This window comes from Triticum aestivum, chromosome 4D (assembly GCF_018294505.1).
Source record: "Triticum aestivum cultivar Chinese Spring chromosome 4D, IWGSC CS RefSeq v2.1, whole genome shotgun sequence".
NCBI classification, from domain to species: Eukaryota; Viridiplantae; Streptophyta; class Magnoliopsida; order Poales; family Poaceae; genus Triticum; species Triticum aestivum.
Window position 1 is genome coordinate 19,095,455 of NC_057805.1, and position 12,911 is coordinate 19,108,365.

The 12,911-nt window shown below is 41.7% G+C and overlaps 1 protein-coding gene across 2 annotated transcripts; it reads right to left on the reverse strand.

Annotated features, from left to right (window-relative positions):
- Window positions 1-3,590: 3,590 nt before the first annotated feature.
- Window positions 3,591-12,502, reverse strand: LOC123095831 (uncharacterized). Of its 2 annotated transcripts, XM_044517401.1 has the most exons (14): window positions 12,123-12,485; window positions 11,414-11,504; window positions 11,221-11,305; window positions 11,046-11,130; window positions 10,032-10,101; window positions 7,576-7,645; window positions 6,932-6,977; window positions 6,605-6,854; window positions 6,061-6,266; window positions 4,720-4,794; window positions 4,522-4,591; window positions 4,331-4,411; window positions 4,135-4,214; window positions 3,591-4,037 (listed from the first exon to the last, which is right to left on the reverse strand). In XM_044517401.1, the coding sequence occupies exons 1-14, from the start codon at window positions 12,254-12,256 to the stop codon at window positions 3,959-3,961; spliced, it is 1,422 nt and encodes a 473-aa protein (XP_044373336.1). In that variant the 5' UTR covers window positions 12,257-12,485; the 3' UTR covers window positions 3,591-3,958. The 2 variants fall into 2 exon arrangements, with proteins under 2 accessions (XP_044373336.1, XP_044373335.1); XM_044517400.1 differs by having other exon boundaries at window positions 4,331-4,591; window positions 12,123-12,502.
- Between the last annotated feature and the right edge of the window lie 409 nt (window positions 12,503-12,911).

Below are 12,911 nucleotides of genomic sequence, written 5' to 3' on the forward strand. Positions count from 1 at the left end.
CTCTGAAACAGCGGTCAGAATCAACAGTTCGTGTTCCTCCCTATGTCACCTCCTATTTAGGAGGCAATTGCATTCTTCTATATATGTCTCTCTCCCACGCCATCCATACCGAAATCTATATCTGTACCTCTATACCTATACCTACTAATGAATCAAGGTGTGTTTCGCCAATTTTTTCATCCGTTCACCACCGAAAAGAATTTTTTTTCTATCCGAGATGGTACTAAATTCTTATGCATTCTTCTGCTAGAAAAAAAAGGCTTTTCCAGAATTTTGTACATGGGCCGCACGCTATGGCCCAGCAAAGCCATACCACTTTTTTTTCCGCCCACCCAGCTGGGAAAATTCTATTTTTCACACATGGCGGCAAATAATCAGAGCTTCGCACAGGACAAGCAATAATGGGCTGACCCATTTTTCTTTGTTTCTGTGTTAATTCTATTTTTACTCTCCTTCCCCTATCTCTTTTTTTCCTTCCAAGTTTACTTTTCTTACCGAATTTATTTCATAAATTCAAAATTAAAAAAAAACGTTCAAAATTTAAAAAAAATCAAATTTTGGAAAATGTTCTGAATTCAATTTTGTTGCTATTTTGAAAATATTTGGAACATGAAAAAAGTTTCCCATTTTTTCAAAAAAAAATTGTTTTCAACATTGTTCAAGATTTCTAAAAAGAAAATGGCATTTTAAAAAATGCTCCAAATTGAAAATATTCTTGGTTTAGAAATTTTCAAAATAATGTTCGTGTATAAAGGATAAAGATTTTTGAAAAATGTTATGAATTTGCAACACATGTTCCCATTCTAAAAAAATGTTCACAAATTCAAATAATATCCATGTTTTTATAAAAAAAAGTTGGTGTTTTCAAAAAATGTTTGCGAATTTCAAAAGATGTTCCGGTTTCAAATTTTGTTCTCTTTTTTTAAGTGTACATAATATTTTAAAACCCGTTTAGAATTTAAAAAATGGTTCATATTTCCTACAATATTAAGAAACTTCATACCTTAAAATCTCCTCGATTGAAAAGGAAAGTAGATTAAATAATTCATGGGCCTTCTCTGGCGTACGATTACATAACTTCTAAATACCCTCAATCAATGAATGGAAAAATAGCGGATTGATTACTTCACACCCGCTAAAACCGAGAAGTTAAATGTTCCTTCTTCACGTGCACACAAGGTTTTGGTTGCACATATAATTCTCACTAACTTCAAGTGCATATTATTTTTTCTTCCATTGCAACGCACGGGCATATGTGCTAGTCATATATATTTATAAATACGTCACATCATTATTTTATTTTATTTTTTCTATTTGTTTTAGTTACATGCTCCACCTTAGTACCCAACTATTTTTTTCTATCTATGCATTGGTAGTTCCAACGCCTATGGCACCAAAGACGGAAGAGAGCGACGAAAACTACGGTTGCTCTGAAACAGCGGTCAGAATCAACAGTGCGCGTTCCTCCCTATGTCACCTCCTATTTAGGAGGCAATTGCATTCTTTTATATTTGTCTTTCTCCCGCTCCATCCATACCGAAATCATATATAAATTTATAAATAGTTCACATCATTATTTTATTTTATTTTTTCTATTCGTTTTAGTTACATGCTCCACCTCAGTATCCAACTATCTTTTCTATGAAAAAACTAACGCTCGCATGTGTGACATCTTGCACATCGCCCACACGCCTCCATCACCACTCATTTTGCCACGTATGAACAGATGACATCAGCAGGAATCTTTTTGGTTTCGGCTTAAAAATGTTTTATCTCCTAATTAAAAAATCAAATTAAAATCCGTCTTCACCATTAAATCCGTCTCAACGAGATATTCAAAACTAGACCCCATGTTGATATGTTTCGACGAAATTTTTTTCTGTCCAAAAGTTGCCATGATGTTTACACTGTAGTTGCTATAGTGCTTAAACTAAAGTTGCCATGTGGCAATTTTAGTTTGTTAAGCATGAAAATTTTAGTTTTTTTATGATGGCAATTCATGTACTTTGACCATGAAAATTATTTTTTGTATGAACCATGGCAATTTTAAGTGCATGTATCATGGCAATTTTAGTTTATGGTTCATGGCAAGTCTAGTTTCTTAATTCTCCATTTTATAATATGTCAAAATTTACTTTTAAATGTCGAAGAAAATAGCTCAAACATATCATGGCAACTTCAGTGTAAACACCATGGCAATTCATGTGGGCATGGCAACTTTTAATCCCAAAAAACAATCGCCGAAATATATTTATATGAGATCTAGTTTTGAAGATCTCGTCGCGAGGGATTTAATGGTGAAAACGGATCTTCAATCAGATTTTTTTATTTAAGAGATAAAACATTTTAAAAACTGAAAATCCAAAAAGATTCTTACATGCATGCATGCGGTAACATGGCGCAGTCTATGTGTTATAGGGCATGTGGGCGTGTTTCGCTCCCACCACACGTGTGGACTTAGCGTTGTCCCTTTTCAATCTATGCAACTCATCCACATCAATAAATCATGTATGTTTGGTACATGGTCAACATGCCATCTCATCATAGCCAATCATCACATGTTATCTAATCATTAGCCTCACTTTTAACAAGTGTTCCTGCTGCAACGCCCTGGTTACGTTCTAGTTGTAACTGGAACTCATTCGAGTGAATCTAGCTGGTCCTCCCAAAATCGAGCGAACCTGGGTTAGGCATGGATCTACGCTCAATAAAAGATAGATTAAGCTGGAGTAAGATCAATAATGTTGTAAGAAGTGCTAGCGCTACAAAACAGTGTATTCTGAGGTTGCCATGCTGATAAATTTCCAGTGATGCAAGCATGTTACTTTATGAGGTCAAAAATAAGATGCCTGCTACATTCTTTATATATCCAGTACTATAAAGGTGAAAACATTACACGATCAGCATTAGACTTTGTGAATTGGTGTTGTTAGGTATCCCAACCAAAGTCCACCATATACCCTAGTTTATTGTGTGATAGTTTTCACCCTTGTATTCGCTACATCACATCAGTGCACGTTCTGCCCATACAAGTTGATAAGCTTTTCTAATTCACTTTGGAACGGTAAGATACCTTGTTTCTTTTAGTTTTGAGTGAGTTGATCCACCTGCAGAAAATTAGTTCGCGCCAATGCCTATCAATCCTACACTTCACGTTCAGCATTGCAAGTAAAATGGAATAAACAAGTGATGTTGTTATAATCCTTAAAATCTAAAATGATCTAAATCCCTCTATTTAATCCATCCATAAAACATGCAAGTAGTGCAAGTATAGCTTCGCCTTCAACAAACATTAGAGATGACATGAGAAAATAAGCCCGAGCCACCAACACCACCAGAGTTGTGTGCAGGTAATACGGTGATATGTGCGCACGCAAACCATCAACCTTTTGCAGATTCGTTCCTACTGTACGTCCCAACCTCAGAAGAAACGGTTTGCACAAAGCTTCTGAGCATTGCATCGCAGAGAATAGATATCTGGAGTCCAATCGCAAACAATTCCTTTCCCAACCAGACGAATGCGTAAGCCCTTCCCGACGTGAGGGGCCACGCTTCACCGTGTGGAACAATAGACCAAATAGATACTTTGATCCATGAGATGCCATTCCAGAGACATTAACATTTACTCTCTTTTTTCTCAAGGTCAAGGAGCACAAAAAACAAACGAGACATTTTTATTTACAGTGAACACAACCTAAGTCAAACGGGAACATCTATGAGGCACAAAAAGGAGCCAAGGTGACATACTTACAGACTGATAATACATAACTGGAACCCGAAAATGCTCAGCAGCTATCTTTTCCTTCCTTTTGGTTAGACAAGATATATTTTCTCCATATTGCTGAACTTTTCTGGAGTTGTGCAGACCTCAATCAGCTTAAAGTTGTGATCGGAGCACATATGCACATCACACAGCCCACATGTACAGATTTGCAATGTTCAGCTTAGTTAGCGAGGTTTAAACATCATATACAGCCATGCGCTCCTCGATGGGGTTACGGCAGATTGGACATCTTTTGCACTTCTCAGCACATGACCTATACAGCAAAGAAAAATGGTAGCTTCTATTTAACAACAAACTGAAATGTGCAGTCGAAAAGATTGAGTAGGCAAGAGCAAGAGGCCGAAGCATACTTGCATAACGTTCTGTGCCGGCAGGGAAGTATGACCATGCATATTTCTCCCTCGTAGCAAATCCTACAAAGTACCTTCTCCTGAAACGAACAGAATTTGCTTGGCTTTGTCAACAGACAATGAACGACATACCAGACAGACAACTTTGATTCCAATGAAAAGATGAGACTGAACAAGTGAGACAAAGAGAAAGTACATTTTGAAGCCTTTCATATTCCTGCTGGGTAGACTTGGTGATTTCAGATTGCTCTCCCAACGCTGCCTGGAGTCTCCAAACCTGAAAGTGAACAAGTAGGAAAGTTGTTGCTTTTGTTGATAATCACAGGTAGTGAATAAAACTCTAATGTGGTAAATGATTATAGAATCACAAAACAGTAAAAGGCATACCTCTTCTGCTAAATCCTTCTTGGGCATTTTCTTTACTACCTCAGGTGGGTAACCAGAGAATGTATTGTACCTGAAAACAAAGATACAGCAAAGTATTTCAACTAGTTCAGAGACTTTGTAAACATTGACAGACAAAGAGCAGCATACTAAGCAAATTAACGTAATTTATGAGTTCGTATGAATGAGCTGAAGTAATACCCGTTAGATTCAGTATAAAACAGCCGAGCTTGCTCTTCCTTGCTCCCTTCATCAATAGACCACCAACCAAGAAGCCTGAACAATATATATATACGAAGCTACCATGTTAGAAGTCAGCATGAAGGCGGAATACTGTTACATTGCTCCATAGTGGATCGCCAAATATAAGCGACTTAATTGAACGTTGGTACCACAATTGGGGCTGGGCAGACCGTAACAAATCCAGCTAAACCTCATATAAACCCATTTTGACAGGAACCTGACAAGCGGGGCCCACTTGTCAGAGCAGAAACCCCCCTGCTTTATATTTAATCACACAAAAGCCCCAATTTGCTTTAAAAAGGCCATTCTCCCTGACCTCACGCGCCTTCCATCGCGACAAGCTCGAGCCGGAGCTCACCTCCGCCGGCAGCAGCAGCTGCGCCCCAGCGCCGCCCAGCTCCCCCTTCCTCCTGTTCCTTCTCCTCCTCACTCCCGGTCTCTCATCTCCCTGTCTCTCCCGGTGCAGGCCATTGACGAACGCCCGAGCTCCCTCACCGCCTATCTGGACACTGTCCGCCGGAATCCTTGCGCCGCCGGCCAGATGTGCCCCGCAGCCAGATCCGCCCATTCCCGCTGCCCGCAGCTCTTTTCCTCCTCAGCTCCCACGAGTCCCATCACCCTCGTCGCCTGGTCATGGTTCGGTCGCGTGCTGCTGCCTCGACCGTCCCGAGCGCGCGTACGAGCGCCCTGGCTGCCTCGCCCGTCCCCAGCGCACGTGCAAGCGCCCCGTGCGCCACCAGCGCCTTCGCTGGCCGAGCTCGCCATCACCATGACCTCCCGATGCACCTCCACCATTGCTTTTGATCGTCGGCGACCAAACCACAGCGCGCCGACGTGGCACGCTTAATTAGGGACTAATTACTCTGTTAAACACACCCCTGAGTCTGACATGCAGCCCCACAAGTAAATTAGCTTAAGGTTATTCTTCTGGTTAGATTAGTGTTATTCCCAAGGCCCCACATGTCAAGTTTTGACTCGGCGGAGTCAACTTTGACCCAGCTCAGGCCCATTGGTGTGATTAAATATAAAGCAAGGGGGTTTTCTGCAAAACAACATGCCACATCAGCCCCTGATAAGCGGGCCCTGCTCGTTAGTTCCCCTGTCAAAATGGGTTTATACGAGGTTTTACTCGATTTGTTACGGTATGCCCCAGACTTGGTACTGACATGCAAAAAAAAAACGTGAAGTGGTACCAATTCGTTATCCTAGCCCTAATTGTGGTACGTGCAATTAACTCAATATAAGCCAATAAGAAAATAAATTGACATAATAATAGCTCATGGTAACTATCAGCTTTACCTTGACCCGTGATGAAGAAAAGCGAAACAATCACGGACTTTTGATGATACTGTAAGGTAATTCGGACTAACTGGTCCATTACGCAATAGCAGAACAAGTTTCTCCACCAATCTTCCTATCGAGAAAAGGACACCAGCTCCTTGTAGAATAAATAGTGGGGAGAAAAGAGCAAATATTGGAATGTAGCGAGCGCTAGGTGGTGTACCCTGAAAATCAGATAAAATTAAACTACTAATCATAAGAAGGAATTGCTAACAGCAATAAGGTCATGAAGATCATTACGGATCAAATCAGTTTTCTAGCTAATGAAGCTAATGAAGGGGTATTACTTTTTACTAAACGCCCTAGTTGAATTCCAAAGATCTGTTCAGATTGAGTAGAATAAGTTGCCAATGTTTTCCAGAATTCAAGTCATATGTTCTTTCGACAGAAAGGAGACGTTTTTAACCTGGCACTTTTTCATCTGCCCAGCATCTAATAGTAGATATGACCCGTTAATCTCAACCATATTTCCTACGTAATATATGATTTGAATGGCATGTACCTCCAATCGCATACAAAGCAAAACTTGGAAAACCACCAGCGGTATTTTCATGAGATGACCTCCTATGTCTGGAAGGCCACAAATCCTCTCTTGCTCATGGTCTTCAAGTGATGGGAGGACAAGACCACTCTCCCAATCACGATATCTAATAGCTGATGATGATGAGCTAGCCTCCCCATGAGTAGGAGGCCTATGAATCATGGGATTAAACCATCTTGTACAAACAAGAAAAGCAAAACACTCTGCAATCCTGTATAAACAAGTTGATGGGTTAGATTATTAGAAATACTAGCTGTTAAACAAGAATTTTATTGAGATCAGTCTCACCCATAATTTATAAATAAATCCCACCATCCCAAAGCACCAACATCACCTGCCATATGTAATAAGCCAATATTACAACATCATATCGTGCATTAGGAGGCCCAACAATGATTAACTTAGGTAATTCTTTGGGAGATCTGATAGAATGTAACTCCTAAAGGTTCAGGAAGTATATAGGTAGTAGAAACTACCTATAGAGCACAAAACCTGCTCGGCAGTCTCAAAATAAGACTGTCTCACTTATACTCCCTCTGTAAAGAAATATAAGAGTGTTTAGATCACTAGAGTAGTTATCTAAACGCTCTTATATTTCTTTACGGAGGGAGTAACTCCTAAGTCACACTTCTACTGCTCTAGTAAATAAATAAAAGAACCTTAGAAAGCCTAGGTCTTCCATACTATGGAGCCCTAGCATTGTAGTCATGTGCATAGAAACAAGATTCAACTGTAATCCAGAAGCACAAAACAATTGACGAACGGCATATGTTCTTTGTTAATTCTATGGTAAAGGCCTTGAGGAACTAAGGAGCTGCCTCAAAACACCCACTAGTTTATAACCATTGAAAAAAAATAAGATGCTTGGCAAGAGAATAAGATACTCGTTCTTATATGACGTAACAATTGGAAGGCGGGTCAGCAGACTTTACCAGATAACTTGAGAAGTGTGAAGGTTGTCGCAGCTATAAGAAACACCATAGAGATTGCGACCCAGAAATGCTGGTTACAAAATCAAAGGCATCTAATATAAGATAAATATTAATGGCTGTACTGTAGTTAAGATAAAAAAAAGTGTGTTTTTTTTACAATTTGTGTACTCAAACTGTAAGAATGTTGACAGTGATACACAACAGCGTAACATATGTTATGTTGAATGTGAAAATGCTATACAGACTTATCTTTTAAAATACTTCCACATGGCTGGCTGTGTTTTATCAATTTGCACTCAAACATTCACCCAGTTTAAAAAACATGTCACTCTGGGATCACGCAAAAAAATGTCACTTCGGGACACATTCAGTCGAACTTCTGCAACTTTTCTACCAATATCCTTCAAATAGTACTCCCTCCGTCCAGAATTACTTGACGCTCAAATGGATGTATCTAGCACTAAAATACGTCTAGATACATCCATTTGAGCGTCAAGCAATTCCGGACGGAAGTAGTAGTTATATTTAAGACTGGATACTTGAATATCGTTGTGTTATATCAAGTCTTTTGTGGAAAATGCCCATTTTCTGACCTTCAATTATTACTCAAGTTCAACTTTCACCCATAAACTCCACGCTGTCTAGAATACACACTCGAGCTATGAAAACGCCTAAAGCACGGCACTCCACCAATCTAGGAGGGTTTTTCCCTGATGTGGGCAACCTATTTGGCAACTGATGCTGACGTGGCACATTGCAGCATCCTAAATAAAAATAGTTGGTATTACTAGCAAGTTTTTAAATTATCTCTTGCCTCGAGTGTCATCCAATTTGACATGCATTGCTTACATAGCACATTGGCAGCAAGCCAGCAACAAACCAATTAAGTAAGCAAATAAAAATAGCTGGCCTCACACGTAGGTCTCTCTGCAACTCATTCTGTGGCCAACATTGTTGTCCTGAAATATCGTTGGTGAGCCACTAGTCATCGGCCGATCGGCGTGCGCGCAGATCCATGCAAGGCAAAGCGGTATCATCAGTAGCCCAACCGAACGCACCACTGGCCAACACAAGTGAGGTACCCTTCCCCAAATCTGGGTGTAATCGCTAGCCCAGAGCAAGCCACCTCTGTCAAGGCACGGCAAGCTGGGTGAACTACATCGAGATGACAGCAACGACCCTCCCCCCTGCTCGAGCGGAAGCAAAATCCAAAATAAGGGTGTGCAGGCTCTGGTCTAGATCCAAGTTAGGGCTGGGCCTGCTCCTCCCTACTACCTCTGCTCAGGCTCACTCTCTTCTACCATGTCCAGGTAATAGAAGGAAGAGAGGGCTGCAGATGATAACTGACATGTGGCCCCTCCATCATCAATTTAGCTAACTGTTTTGTACACTGTTCAGCAGTTTAATGATTAAAGTGATAATTGAACCTTTGGAGCTTGATATCTCTCAGTTGGGTTTTCGAAATATTTTAGAATGGAAATTAGTGGTTAAAGTTTAGGACATCGCCAGCGTCCAAAATAATATGATCCTGCCAACTAAAGAAATTATGATTACCAGATAAATAAAGTGGGCAAATTTGTATTCTGGAAGCTATCAATGTGTGAACCGACAACTGAAGAAGAGGGTGTTAGTATAAAAAAAGGGCAGCCCGATGCACGTAGCTCCCGCTTGCGCAGGGTCCGGGGAAGGGCCCGACCACTTTGGGTCTATAGTACGCAGCCTTTGCCTACATTTCTGCAAGAGGCTGTTTCCAGGACTCGAACCCGTGACCTCATGGTCAAAGGCAACAGCTTTACCGCTGCACCAAGGCTCCAAGAGGGTGTTAGTATGTTCATATAATTTGATTGTGCACTACAACTAGAGCATCAATATCAAAGAGAATGAAATGATCCAACCATACATTTGGTGAATTAGTCCTGAGGTTTAACAATTAACTGATATATTTCTGCAATGCATTATTTCATGGTGAGTTGATGCAAGACATATCAACAGCTGGGCCAAGTTTGTGTTTTGTGCTACATAGAATAATTCAAATCTCTGTACAATCTGAAAGGGGCTGTATAATGTATTCAATCTAGTAATTACTTTGTATCACATCATTATATTTTTATTTACAATCTGTTACGAACAGAAATAGAAAGTTACCAACAAAACAAAAAGTTAGCTATCTGTTGCATGACTTTCAGTTCTATAAGTGAGTGGCATCCGTATCAAAATACTCCCTCCGTCCCAAAATAAGTGTCGCTGATTCAGTACAAAGTTAGTACAAAGTTGAAAGTTGTACTAAATCAACGACACTTATTTTGAGACAGAGGGAGTATTTCTTTAGCGTTATTTTTCCTTGTGAACACAAGGAGATGTTGTAAATATATGTTTACTTCAGGGAAGAAAATTTTGAACTGTGATTAATTTCAAGAAGGTTCCATTTTCGGATCCACTAGTACGAGAAAACTTACAGGAAGTGTCTCCCAAATAGCTTCGTCGCTCATGCTTTCTTCATCCCCTGGCATTAAAGCTTTACACATTCTGAAAAATAGGAAGCGTATAAAAAGAAACATCAAGTTAAGATCCATAGTTACTACAATCATAAATCATAATTATTGTCATAAATAACAAACTATGTCCTTGTTCTTACTATACAATTCCATCCAGGGGGGTCTTTTGAAAAATAAGATCAAAGTTACATAACTGAAGCAGATAAGAAGGGATTGAAACAACAATAGTTTGAAGAATTGGATGCCAATTTGCTTAATGATGGTTACAACTACAACTCATAACTTCAGGGTGAATACCATCATCTTACTAGTGTGTATAAATGGAATAAAAAAAGATTATTGAATAGAGCTAGATACTATAATACATTTATATTGGAATAGAGCTGTACTCCCTCCGTTTTTATAGAAAACAATATGAACATTTACAATAAGAAATCTATATGATGTGAAAATATGTTCAATGATGAATCTAATGATATTGATTTGGTGGTGTATATGCGGAGTAAATAAGTTCATATTGTTTATAAAGACCACAACTGCACCCATGTATATGAAGCGAATTCCCTACTGAAGCTGCTCTAGTTGAATGACTCTTGTGAGAGTGGGGGTTGTGTGAAAATGGATGTAACTGCTTCTGATGGGTGCACACCACATTAGAAATGTGGACAGATTATTCGTCTAGAATTCCAGATATAATCTGAGCAAGGTAGAAAGTTACAAGAATAATGAGCAGGAAGCACTAACATATATCATTATCATGACAGCTTTCACCTGTGCTGGTTACCTAGTCAGAAGAAGAATCAACAATCTAACAGGATAAGCTAGAATAATTTCAGCCAAACTTATTACACATAATGTAAGCAAGGAAACAGGCAAATCCACTTAAATTCATGCATAACATTGCATCTGCATATACATAAAAATGGAAAGTAGAGTACTACTATGTAGGCATCAAAAAAGGAGAAGATATCTTACCTAAAATTGTCAACAAGAATAATCACTTCAAAAGTCAGCAGAGGAAGGAACACGATCTTCATATCAACAGCTGGATGATTCTTAACTGTGGAAAAACAAAGGAAAGACAAGGTGAGGGTCACAAAATAGAGTTGATTTGACAAAGCTTCATTCATCTAGCAACTTCAGCATGTACCTCTTAAGCTTTCAAGATATATGCAAAGTAGCAGCTCGAAGGCGATTAGCAATGGTGCTGCAACAACAGAATGACAAGGAGCCCACTACACATAGGGAACGGACTTGTCAGATACAATGCACGGCAAACAAACAACACTTGCATACGCATATGCAACAAACAAAAAACTAGCCAAATCGGTACTAAATCTTACATGACGCCCATGAGGCAATGAAGGGGCTGGCATTGAAAACCTTCCACGGGCGGCCACTCCATGAAATAGCCACAGCGGGATGAATATAATCCTAGGTAATCGAAATAAGAAGGTGATTAACAACTGATAATAGCTTTGTCACCGCACACACAAACCAGCCATGCACAGTACAGTTGGGTTGGGTTGCCTTGATTGGCGATGTACAGTACAGTTGGGTTGCCTTAATTATATTCTATTTACATAAGAGCTCCAAACTTCCTAGAAACAGACAGCCATTGTGAATCAATTAACAAGATCTCGAAGTTACGAAATGCAGCAGGAAAGCTACAACCAGAAGCCGCTAACACTGGGTAGCATGAGCTGAATTCCAATCTGAAACACGGGCGGGCGCAAACTAAAACTAAATCGGCCCGTCCCACTGAGAGGTCACCAACTCATTCATAACCAGAGTGATTCGCTGATTCGGCCCAGAACAGATCAGTGCACCGCACGAATCGAGCGGACGCAGGAAGTCGGCCCGCGGAGCGAACGCGGGCATCTGCATCGCTGGACCCTCTAGACTGAATCTGCATCCCGCGGAAAGGGAAACAGAGCAGCAGCTCGCGCCCCCAACGCAACTAACCAGGGTCGGCACCCGCCGGCCGAATCAGATCGACGCGGCGGCGAGCCGGGGGCGCGCGGGGAGCTAGCTAGGTTTTACGGGGCGTACCACCAGGAGGAGTCGGTGCGGCCGTCGACCCTGAGGGCGAGGAGGAGCGTGAAGCAGAAGAGCGCTGCGTGCGCCGCCGCCGCCTGCGCCGTCTTCCCCACCCCCGCCCACGTCTGCGCCCGCCGCCGCTGCATCTCTCCCCCGCGAAGCCTCCACTCTTCTCCTCCCTCTCTCAGCTCCGCCCGTGGTGGGTCTTGTCAGGGGGGCTGTGAGTAATGGGGGATAAAGGGAACGAGGAGGAGGAGGAGGCGGGGAGGGTTTCTCTCCTTCTTTACTCTTTGGCGCTGGACTATGATTGCCGATTAACAAACAGGGTGGTAGTGGTACGATCCTCTCCCTCCCCTCCCCTTCCTTGTCTGCGCCTCCGGTGTTATCTCAGCAAGTTTTCCGGTGGTATATCGGGGAGGATGGATTGGGTTGGGCCGGGTCGGATAGGAGGGAGTGCGTGCCCGTCCGTCACTTGCGCTCGCTCGGGGGAAGCCGACGAGCCGGATATTTTCCGGGACGGCTCCCGCGTCTCCTTGTTGTTTTCCGCCGTAGATTTCTGCGCTTTGTTTGTTTATTATAATCTTTTTATATTCTTATTGCAATTTTTTATTATTCGCTCGTTGGTGGCTCCGCCCGCGGCCCGACCGAACGTCCCGTCCCGCCCGCGTCGCGTGCACGGCACGCCCGCTCCGCCCGCCGTCACGCACGGCACAGCACGCGTGACGCGCGGCGCCGGCGACCGGCGCAACGCCGTCGTAGGCAGACAGCCGCGCGGCGCGGATGGGCGACGGCGGGGTTGTT

Coding starts and splice junctions, on each gene's coding strand:
- LOC123095831 (XM_044517400.1), bottom strand. CDS start 12,256: ATGCAGCGGCGGCGGGCGCAGACGTGGGCGGGGGTGGGGAAGACGGCG. Junction 11,131..11,220: donor ATATCTTGAAAGCTTAAGAG/GTACATGCTGAA, acceptor GTTTTTCCACAG/TTAAGAATCATCCAGCTGTT. Junction 4,795..6,060: donor TTTCTTCATCACGGGTCAAG/GTAAAGCTGATA, acceptor TATATTGTTCAG/GCTTCTTGGTTGGTGGTCTA.